This window comes from Archocentrus centrarchus, chromosome 17 (assembly GCF_007364275.1).
Source record: "Archocentrus centrarchus isolate MPI-CPG fArcCen1 chromosome 17, fArcCen1, whole genome shotgun sequence".
NCBI lineage: Eukaryota > Metazoa > Chordata > Actinopteri > Cichliformes > Cichlidae > Archocentrus > Archocentrus centrarchus.
Genome location: NC_044362.1, coordinates 19,401,087 through 19,412,860, shown reverse-complemented (window position 1 = coordinate 19,412,860; position 11,774 = coordinate 19,401,087). Strand labels below are relative to the sequence as shown.

General features: G+C 41.0%; 2 protein-coding genes across 2 annotated transcripts; one reads left to right on the top strand and one right to left on the bottom strand.

Annotated features, from left to right (window-relative positions):
• Positions 1 to 2: 2 nt before the first annotated feature.
• On the top strand, positions 3 to 1,312 carry znf830 (zinc finger protein 830). The gene has a single exon (XM_030752670.1). The coding sequence runs from the start codon at positions 136 to 138 to the stop codon at positions 1,180 to 1,182; it is 1,047 nt and encodes a 348-aa protein (XP_030608530.1). The 5' UTR covers positions 3 to 135; the 3' UTR covers positions 1,183 to 1,312.
• A 101-nt stretch (positions 1,313 to 1,413) lies between these two features.
• On the bottom strand, positions 1,414 to 11,518 carry efcab14 (EF-hand calcium binding domain 14). Its single transcript, XM_030752668.1, is given in 10 exon segments — positions 1,414 to 2,948; positions 4,366 to 4,497; positions 4,593 to 4,701; positions 4,797 to 4,949; positions 8,198 to 8,305; positions 8,410 to 8,508; positions 9,762 to 9,850; positions 9,853 to 9,906; positions 10,050 to 10,198; positions 10,780 to 11,518. Coding segments are annotated over 10 exon segments (1,248 nt in total). The 5' UTR covers positions 10,956 to 11,518; the 3' UTR covers positions 1,414 to 2,769.
• Positions 11,519 to 11,774: the final 256 nt, after the last annotated feature.

Sequence of the window (11,774 nt, the reverse complement as noted above, 5' to 3'; positions counted from 1 at the left end):
TAGCTCCGTTAGCAGGCAGTTTGCAGATTATCTCGCGAGGTTATTCCACGAGACTCACGTCATCATTATGAGACGCTCTTACTTCTCCAGAAGCAACTAAGCTGGCGAGCTAACGAGCTAGTTTTGTTTACAAGAATGGCGACCTCCAAGAAGGGGAAGAAAGTTGTTAATCAGGAGGAACTCCGACGGCTGATGAGGGAAAAACAAAGGCAAGCCAGCGACAAGAAGCGCGTCGAGTCTCCGTTTGCTAAATACAACAGTCTCGGGCACCTCACTTGTATCCTGTGCAATGTGCAGGTGAAGTCCGAGCTACTGTGGCCAGCTCACGTTCTTGGGAAACAGCACAAAGAGAAGGTTGCTGAGCTGAAAGGAGCAAAAAGTCAACCGGTGACACCACAGAGTCAGTCGCTGAAGAGGAAAGCACCGGACAGTGAGGATGTTAACGGGAAAAAGGCGACACCCGCAGCGGCTGCAGGTCAGTCTTCGTCAGGACTGCCTGGAGATTTCTTTGAGAAACCCAGCGAGAGGCCAACTGGTTCTACACAGAAGTCTGCAGGGCTGAGCCTGCTGGCTGGAGTTTATGATGAGGACGACGACGGCGATGATAATGAAGCTGCAGCGGAGGCAAGTGAGCAGGTGACCAAAAATCTGCCTCCTCAGAAAGCAGAATCTACAGGACTACCCGCTGACTTCTTTGACAGCTCCATCCCACCCACGCCTGCCATCTCCCATTCAGGCTCCATCATCAAAGCAGATGTTCAAGAGAAGATCCCCGAGAAGAAGGACAACACAGCCGAGGCACTCCCGGAGGGTTTTTTCGACGACCCGGTTAGAGATGCCAAAGTGCGCAACGTGGACGCACCCAAAGATCAAATGGACAAGGAGTGGGAAGAGTTTCAAAAGGAGATACGGCAGGTGAACACAAAATCTGAGGCCATCGTGGCGGAGGAAGACGAGGAGGGACGACTTGAACGTCAGATCGACGAAATTGATGAACAAATTGAGTGCTACAAGAGGGTAGAACTACTGAGGGACAGACGGGATGTGGTGAAGAGCAAGCCTCTGCCCAGGAAACAGGAGCAAGTAGACAGTGGTGACAGCAGTGAAGAAGAGGAGGAGAATGAAGAGGAACTGCTGGGGCTTTTGTCCCAGGACTGGAGAGCTAAAGGGGCTCTGGCCTGAGTTTCTGTTAAAATGTGTGACTGACCTGTTTTATCGATACATATCGATACTGATATAACCTCCTTAAATGTGGATGTTAATGTGTTCCAGTTTCCAAAAGTGGCAGATAGTTTAAAATATCTTTATCACATCTTGTCTTTTTGTATGTTTGTTTGGATATAATTCTAGTAAAACTTTCAGACACATGAGAATTGTCACTTTATGATTCAAGACACAAGCAAACCAACAATCAAACCTTTAACTGTGTGTTTATTCATTGGTGCTCAAACAAAGACATTCATAAAATCTCTGATTTACACACAGTAGCAGCTGGACCCAAAATCTATGCCATGGTGGCCAAAGCCAGCTAACTGCTGTCCCACAAAAACAATTAGTCACCTACGTTAAGTTTATAAATAATGTGTTGATGTTACATAAAAAGGAACATGCAAAGCACAACAGAATTAAAAAAACAAAAAACATGTTGGATTAAATCTGTAAAGCAAGTTTTTATCATCTTAACCCCATTCACAAGATAATTGGTTTAGAATACATTTTTACAGCATACCATAAAGTCTGAATATGACAAATCTATTATGTAAATACAACATTAGGCCATTTAAATGGCATAAAATGAGTCAAGTCCAGAGTGATCAGTGCTTCTTATACTACCTGTTACATACTGTGAGCTAGGTGTGCTGCCTTTCCACTGCAATTCTACACAAGCAACATCTAAATCATTTTGTTATTGCTACATATGCCTCACGAGTTACTGCTTTAAAAATCTTTAAGTGATTCAAAGTGTTCGTAGCCCTTCAAATCTGCAAAACATCAGAAAAATGCATAAACAAGAATCACAGACACTATATATACATGTACAGATGGACGATATACACAATCCAAACTAACTGAATGAAGTAGACGAGGAGAAAAAACAAAACAGAACAGAAGAAGAAACTTTTGATTAGAAAAGAGCTTACAAAAGTACTCATCTGTGTGTTTTCAGAGGAGTTAGGAAATTGCCTAAAAGCAAAACAAATGCCTGACAAAACCTTGTAATAGTCATTTGTAAACATTCATAAAATTCTATCTCCTGTTCTATAAATAAGGTTTAAGTGAGTTGTACCAGGTGTCGGCAGGAGGAAAGTCTGCAATAGACTGACAATTACAGCCTCAGAAAAGCTAAATATATATAAAAAAATTTACATCAAGAGACAGGTGGTCCAAAGAACAAACAAACCAACAGATAAAGACAGGTACATTAACACTGCAAGTCTAAGATTCAGGGTAAATCATGAGAGTCAAAATAATTCACACTTATTTTCCATGGATTATTGATATAAACCGAGCAACTGGTTAAAATAAGAGCTGGATATTCTATGTACAGATACTCGTGGATTGCTGTTAAAATTTAAGATGCTTTGTGGCTGACACTGGGCTGAACTGGACTCAAGGATAGGGAGTGAGTACAGGGAATGTCAGTGTCACGTTTTCCACAATCAGTAAGATAAATATTCAGTTCAGGAAAGTGCAGCAATTACAGAAAAGAGGCGACCCCCGACCCTTCTGGGTATTCAATACTATTCACTGCTTTCAGTGACGATGTGCTCACAAACCTACAGCAGCTCTCAGCTCCTTCAGTGAATACCTCTGATCCCCGTCAGTATCAAAGCACTTGACGAAACGATCACTGGGTGTTGATGTTCCGAATATTTCCCTCAGGTCCTGGTATGTCAAACCCAGTGAGTTGTGTCCAACACCTGCCTGCTGGAAAATGTCTTCCAAGTCTGTAAGACAAATTATTTTAATTATGAACATAATTAAAGATAAATTATATATACACATTTAAGAAAAACACTTGTTTTCCTGTTATCAACTAGTCTCAAACGTGTGTGAGGCTACGGCCAGCAGTCACTTAGTTTAGGCTAGGAGGTTCCCAAAGATTTGATAACTGAATCCCAGAGTCTGCACAAGAAAAACGCGCACATCACCTCTTCAGAATTTGTAATGTGTGATTTCAGAGTGGCAGTGTGTGTTCGTAGTTATTTTAACTTTGGTTAGGGTCCTTCTTCCTTCCTTACTACATATAATGAATACTTGCACCCATGAAATTAAATTATCTGCTCGTGATTCTGTTTTATTTCACATTTGCACTTTTACCTTTTTTTTTTTTGGCCACAGTGGCTTTTTTGTGAGCAGTAGAGGGAGACAGGGAAAGATATGGGGGGAAGACACATGGTCAAACTGGTGACAGGCCTGGACTTGAACCCGCGTCGCCCGCACCGAGGCATATACTTGTGGTCGCCTACTCCACCACTAAGCCACCACGGTGCCTCACTTGGGCACTTTTGGCATCAATATAATTCCATAAGTTTAGGTCATGTCCGCACAATTACAGCTTTTTTTTTTTTTATGCACAACTTTTGCCATTTAAACACCACTCCAGCATTAGGACCCCTAAAACTGAGTGTTTTAGAAATGCAGTTGACCCAGTTTTCATCCGAAAAACTGTTTTAGTTTGGACAGACCGAACAGATACTTTTGGAAACAATGACGCAGACACCCAAGTTCTGAACAGATCCAGTTTGTCACTACACATCCTTCCCTGAGTTGTCACACCTCTATCACAGCTATTTTCAGGAAGAAAACAAATACACAAGCCATAAATGCTAGGAGTCAATTGCACATAAAAACATTACATCTGTTTCTGATCACGTGATCTGCAGTAACAACCGTAGTGCAGTTAAATTTTGCATTTTATCATGCCCTGCGTACATAAATTTTTAGGGGTGATAGTAAAGATGGAGATTGTTTTCGAACTGTGCTAAAACTTCTAGATAGAGATCATTTTTGCATCAGTGTGGATTTAGCCTCACTTTACTACAAGGACATGAAAGAAAGAACTGGTTTTGTTTTGTCCTTCCAGCACCTCGAAAGCTCATTGACGCAATATCTCCCTTTTGCTGAATAAATGTAAAGAGTTTCAAAATAAGAACAGGGGATTATGTGCTGGGCTATTTGTTGGTTGAAAGGTAGTCTCATCATCTTGGTAAGGTTGCCAGGCAACAAGCAGAGGCTTTTTTCATTACAGCCAAGAATCAATCATCTCATTTAACTTTACAATAAAGCCGGCATGTGTAATTCCCGAAATGTCGATTCCCTTTTATGAATGGTGATATGTATTTTACAGAGTTAAGTGTGCACCTCTCAGAGAACTGACGCCAGGCAGGGACACCCTCTTTGGACATTTTGTCCCAGTATGTCTCTTTGAGCGGTTTGCAGTTAAAAAGTGAGGATGCCTGCTCGCCTGTGGCTCTGTCAGTGGGGTGGATATCTCTGTAAAAAAAAACAAAAAAAAAAAAAACAAGAGAGAAATAAATATTAAAATGCAACAGAGGGCAAAGATAACCTCTGCCTTTTTCTACACTTACCCTGCACATCCTCCAGTGTTGCTTTGGTTGTTGTAGCTTCTTTCATCGTCTCAGTTACTGGACTTTCACTGCTGACTGCCACTTGAGCTGCTGGGTCATTGCTGTTCAACTGTATATAGCAGAAAGCAGAAGATAAAATATAAATTTCCTACAGTGTGTCTGTAAATTCTAGTCTCAACACAAAAGTGTAATCATATTACTGACACTTTGTTTAGACCCGTTCTCTAAGGAGGCCACTCTCTGATGAAGATCTGCCACTGTAGAGAGGAGGATGTGGATCTGCTCATCAGTCCATGTGTGGTGCTGCTCCTCTGTCTTGTTAACTTCACTCATAGCTTTTCTTAGATCCGTTATGTCCTATAATGATTAAAAAAAAAAAAAAGTAAACTATCTTGTTGTTGAATTTGAGATAAGATTTCTTTAAGAGTAGAAGGGATCCGGATTCCAAAACATACGCTTATAGGAAATCACGGATAGCGTACCAAGGTTTAGGCTGACAATGTATCTGATATGACTAGCAATTCATTACAGAGCACAAAATTTCTGAGGTCATAGTATCAAATAGATACAAGTGTATAATTACGTTGTGTTTGTCTTTTTTCTTCCTGTTGTGCTAATGAAAAATAATGTGGAGAAAACATTCTGCAGTTGCCTCAGATATTTGACCTAGTTTTACTCTGCAAACTAAAGCATCTAAGCTCCCAAAATAGATTGGCGCCTGTTTCATGTATTATGGATAGAAACACAAGGCATGAATCCAAGAAATGACAGGACCTTCTTAACCCAACAACTCCTTCAATGTAAGCCTGACAAGAACTGCAAAAGCATGCATGCATTCATGGATAAACAAGTTAATCTGGCTGTGGTGAAGTTCACCTCAGCTTCTGATTTGGATCCATGTAACAGTTAAGTAGACCAACTGACATTTCATCGACTGAATCGCCTTGGTCACGTCTGAGTAGATATGTCTCAATTCTGAGTGAGACTGTTAGCAGCTGAGGGAAAGCACATTAGACAGCAGTACACCAATGTTATTTAACGTATTCACTCAGGCGCACACACTACTTGTTTTATGCACACACCCGTCTCCATACATCCATACATAAATAATAAATAAGATCTGCAGCCTTCAGCAGCATTTGATGGGAGCACAGAGATGTAAATAAAAAGAGACGAGCTGTCAAACAACATAAGTGAAAATTCAACTTTGACACCGACTCAAAAGAATTTTGCAGCTTTGCTCATGTGAAAAACTAAAGCTTGAAGCTTTATTCCATTTCTGAAGGAATACACTTACTGATTATTCTGTGATGTTTGTCAGTTTCCAACACTGAATTAACCCTTCAATACTTCTGAAAAATAGCTGTGAAGGCTATACTCATGGACCCTTCTGCCTCTCACAGAATACATCTATCAACACTGGGAAACAGTCACAACTAGTGACACACACTGAGATACACACTCACTGGCCACATTATTCAGTACATCTCGCTGGTATCAGGCTGGACCCCCTTTTGCTTTCAGAACTGCCTTGGTTCTTTGTGGTACAGATTCAACAAAATGCTGGAAACACTCCTCAGAGATTTTAGTCCCTACTGACATGATAGCATCACAGTTGCTGCACATCTATGATGTAAATCTCCTGTTCCATCACATCCCAAAGGTACTCGACTGGATTGAGATCTGGTGACTGTGGAAGTCATTTGAATACAGTGAACTCACTGTCATGTTCAAGAAACCGGTTTGAGATGATTTGAACGTTGTGACATGGTGCATTTTCCTGCTGGAAGCAGCCATCAGAAGATGGTACTGTGGTCATAAAGGGATGGACATGGTCAGCAACAACACTCAAGTAGGATGTGGTGTTTAAATGATGTTCAATTGGTACTAAGGGGCCCAAAGCGTGCCAAGAAAATATACCCCACAACATTACACCACCAGCAGCAGCCTAAACCACTGATACAAGGCAGGATGGATCCATGCTTTGATGTTGCTTACACCAAATTCTGACCCCCACCATCTGAATGCTGGAGCAGAAATCAGGACTCAACAGGCCAGGCAACATTTTTCCAATCTTCTATTGTCCAAATTTGGTGAGCCCGCGTGAATTGTAGCCTCAATTTCCTGTTTAGCTGACAGGTGTTGTCTCTGTAGCTAATCTGTTTCAAAGTTTGATGTGTTGTGCATTCAGAGATGCTCTTCTGCATACCTCGGCTGTAACGAGTGGTTATTTGAGCTTCCTATCAGCTTGAAACAGTTTGGCCATTCTCCTCTGACCTCTGGCATCAACAAGGCATTTTCACATAGAAAACTGCCGCTACTGGATATTTTCTCTTTTTTCAGACCATTTTCAGTAAACGACAGAGACCGATCCATCTGGCACCAACCACCATGCCACATTACACTCATTACAGATGAATGGTAGTCAGAGTTGTTTATCCAACAGTGACCACTGCAACTACAATTATGCACTTGAATTAAGAGGGGTATGAAAACAGAACTCAGTTGACTGCAGTCTGCAATCTACTGACATCTGGTGGTGATATTTTACACACTATAACTTTAAGTTAACAAATAAATATTTATATATAATTAAACAGAGCGAAACATTAAATTGAATCTCTTATGTTCATATTTTTAAATCACTGGGCTCTATTACAGTAGCTCTGCATAATCTACAGTCCAAAACACTGAAACTGAGCATTTAAAGCAGTCTCAGATTTTGATTTCAGGAATTACTTGCACATACTCTGACCTCATGATCTGAAACCATGTCCAGGTTAATATCAATATATACTACTGTAACTGTACATGGGCAGCATGGTGGAGCAGTGGTTAGCACTGCTGCCTCACAGTTAGAAACATCTGAAAGGTCTGGGCCTCTTCCTCTCTCTGTGTGGAGTTTGCATGTTCTCCCTGTGCTTGCGTGGGTTTCCTCCGGGTACTCCAGTTTCCTCCCACATTCCAAAGACAGGTTAGATTAGGTTAACTGGCTACTCTAAATTGCCCATAGGTTACATGTTAGATTCAACTCGTTGTCACAACAAAATGTTCATTCCAGATCACTCATCCATGCAGCCAGAGACCGGCACTACCATTAGGCAATGTGGTTTAAGTGTCTTGCCCAAGGACACAATGCAGCGCAGGGACAGGGGCTCGAACCTGCAACCTTCCGGCCGCAAGGCGAGCACCTACCCACTGCCCCACTGCCACTTTTTAGGTGTAAAATGTGAGTGTGAAAGGTTGTTTGTCTCTCTGTGTTGGCCCTGCGACAGGCTGGCGACCTGTTCAGGGTGTACCCTGCCTCTCACCCTATGACAGCTGGGATAGGCTCCTGCGACCCTGAACAGGATGAGCGGAAGCGAATGGATGGATGGATAAACATAAGGAAAAACATAATAAGTCAACTTTAAACTCACACAAGCAAAAAAGCATAGAAGTAATCTCAAAGTGTGAATATGTGGAAGCGGTGTTTAGGTTTGCAAGACCTGATATGCTTTTTAGTCACAACATGTAATCATACCAACTATCAGCTCTTCATCGTCAAAAAAAAAGAAAAAAAAAAAAGAAGAAGAAACCATTGGAAATGTCACTGATAAATTTACCACTGTCTGCTTGAAGTCGTCATCTTTCTTCTGATTTTCAAGAGCAGCCTGCATAGTCTTCACATCGTGTTGTACACTTGTAAGTGTGCTGCCAATTGTAGCAACACTCTGGAAAAGGAAAATATTTGTGAGGTCACTTACAATAGTATAGTATAAAAAAGAAAAAAAAAAACATAAACCACCTTCCCTTTTAATTACACTTCTCTTCTTACCTTTTGAAGCTCTTCAACTGTTGTTGGAAGGCTAATTAGATCAGCAGCCGATTTCAAGTTGGCCTTTAAATGGTTGACAGCAGAGTCCAGCAAACTGATCTGCACAAGTAAAGTGAAACAAGCCATTCAGCTACAGCTTACCATCTATACTTCAGCGTATTAGGTACACAACTAACAAAACTAATGCAGTCTACTACAATATCCCTCAAATAATTCTACCAACATAAATGTCATGACATTTGGTTTAAGATATTTGAATAAACTGTATGTGGTGCTGTTAGACTGTATTACATTATGATATCAGATGTTATTTTGTCCACTTTGTTTATAACAGCTTTGACTTCTCTACAACTATTTGAGTAAAAACTGAACATGTTTGTTATAGCTGCTGTAGTAGTCTGCAAAAGGTCCAGTGAGTGAATTTAACAAACTGGCCACTATGTGTACTCAATAATTTTACTTCAGCAACCCTAAAATTTAGACTAGAGGAGGAGTATTTTACATTAGTTTAAAAATCTTTAGTTGTTTCCATATGATAAGCGCTCATTTCAGAAAACAAGACCCATCACCGATGGGCATATCCTCCTGTCATTAATGGAAATATTAAATAAATTTAGAAATCTGGATAACATTACAGCCCCATTTCATAACAGAAAACCCTTCAGCAGACATCTCATTACCCTTCTGCCCTAATTTGGAGGCCTGAAATCCTTCATGTTGTTTAATCTCCACTTCAAATAAATATAGCTAAAGTGTACAAAAGTTAGTAAACATCCAGGAATATGAATATTGTGTTGCACATCTTTGAAGAGTAAAGAACACACATGCCAAATTTCAGAGTCTATAGAGCAGAGAGGTAAAACTCACCGACAGATGCCCAGACGGACGACAATATCCTCCCGGTTTATATCAGGCAGGAGGATATAAAAAGCTTTTTTTTTTTTTTTTAAATGAGTAAAATTAAATGCTCGGCTCTGAATCCAATTTTAGTGACATAAATTGTGCATTTGCAGTGTACTATTTTAGAGGATTGCACTGTGTTTTTTTTTAATTCTTAGTTTTAGTGTGTACAAGTTAACACTACAAATAAAAAGTACAGGTTTACTACTACTGTTGGCACCACTTCTATTCTGCGTATTACATCTGTGCATTTTGTTTTAAATTTGTAGAACCATTCTCAACTACATGGCTCGAAGAAGCGCACCAGCCTGAGCTAAATCTAACTGTGTATAACCAACACTGTAAATTGAACTACTACCCAGCAGCTTGTCACTAACAGCTCCATGTTCGTATGTATGACTGAGTAAATGTTGAGGCGGCTTCAAAAACTCCAGACAGACATTACAACTGACCTTTCGGTTCATTTCTGTCAGGTTGGACCAGAGTTTGCTCAGGCCTCTGCCCCCATTCTCAATATCATCAAGCTGTCTCTCCTTGTTTTCAGGTCCTCGCTTAATTTTGGTATTTCACTTGATGACACCTTCTGGCTGGATTCCACTGTAACAAAAACAACATGAGTGTTAAAAACAAAGGAATATGTGACTGTTTAACTAGCATATAACAGGTCTGAGTGTTCAAAGTACAACGCCTTGTTCTTTTATGACCATCATAAGGTGATGAGGTTTGTTTAAGAGTCTTACTGCTGTGCAGCTTTTCTTTCAGGGAGTCTAGATCTTCTTTCAGAGCAATCTGCATCCATATGAGCCCAGCACAGGCCATGACGCAGGCAGCCAATATGATGAACAGAAACAATGGATAGCACACATTGCAGCACTGCGTGTAGCTTCTTCTGTAAAGAGAAGAAATATGGTAACTTTAGACCACTTTCCAGCTGCAAGATTCTTCCATTATTAATGAAGGAGATATTTTCAGAAGGCTGCATGCCATGTCATGGGAATTACGAGGATTACTTCTAAGCAGTCATGCTTCAAAATCAGGGCTATACCGTCATATACTTGTGCTCAATAATCTTCCTGATGCTCTGAGCACAGAGGAGCGAGTGAATTGATCTGACAACAAAGAGGTTTTCTTTTAATCTCTGAACTATAAAGGCAGTGTGCTCCATGGGTGAGGAACACAGAAGTGATACTGAAAACCACATTTATTCATTTAAAATTTTACATTTTTCTATACAGTGTAAGAAATATTGACAAGTCAATCCAAAACATGGCACGTTAAAAACCCAAACACACGTTGAATTCACAGTTAGTGTAGCACAAGCGGGTCTTTCATATTTTCTTTGGAAACTCAAAGACAATTTTACGCAACAAATTAATGAGGTAAAACACGCAGGCAAAAAGATAATTAATAAATAAAAACAAACCCCTGCTATATAATACACTACAGCAAGCCGTTAAACTGCTCACTCACTTCCCGAAGTTAACTCCGCCATTCAGGCTGTTGAAATCATCGTCGTCAGAGCTCGAGTCGGACTCCGAGTCCGGTGGCTCGGTTCGGAGAAGCCGGTGTCCGGAGCCCTTTTTGGTCTTCTTCCTCTTGCTGTCCCCGAGACCAATCAAAGCATTGAGCTCCTTCCTCTTCTTCATCTTCTTCTGAGGGGTCAGCGATCCCGCCGAGCCCGATTTAAACCCCACTAAATCTAATGTTTTGTCCAGTTTGGTGGATGCTGAGTTTACGTAGCCGAGCTAAGCTAACTTAACGTCCTCTTGCTAGCTTGTATTTCAACCGCGCAACGGTACAAACAAATATAAACACATCGGTTGGTTGATTTGCTACCATACAAATAATACACAACCAAGGCGTTCGGTGTAACGTTACCCCCCGAAAAAAAGAGCTTCTCTAAAATAACTTGTTATACACGCTACCGGTCAGCTCCCTCAGCTAGCATCTGACAGGTCGCTAACGTTGCTAATAGTGGCTGTTGGTGGTCGGTGCTGCGTTCTTACAACATCGCAGTGAGGTTTAAAATTACCTGCTCAGACCTGTCTCATTTTAGAAACACCGCAAGTGTTTAAATAGATCAATACAACCTGCCGGTCATATCGTAAACATATTTCCAACAAGAATTTGTCCTGCTGCCTGTGTTTGGGCAGGGCGGTCCGAGTAATCTCGCAGCTCATTGGTTGCAAAAAGGTGCCACTTCCTGTTCTCGGGTTTGACAGTGAGCGACCTGCGGGAGCAATATCACCCGTCCCATCAGGCGGCAGCCCCGGGGGGTCGTGCCAAAAAGCGATCGACTGCCAAAAAGTGATGGCCAGTATTTAAAACTATTGTAAATGACTTATTGATCTGCAATCTGTCAAACATATCGAGTCATCTTGAGCCCGAAAGAAAATTCCTGTCACAAGGTAGAAGCTGCAATCAGTTTTTGGCAAAGTTACTTTTATATGTCCTAAATTTATCCA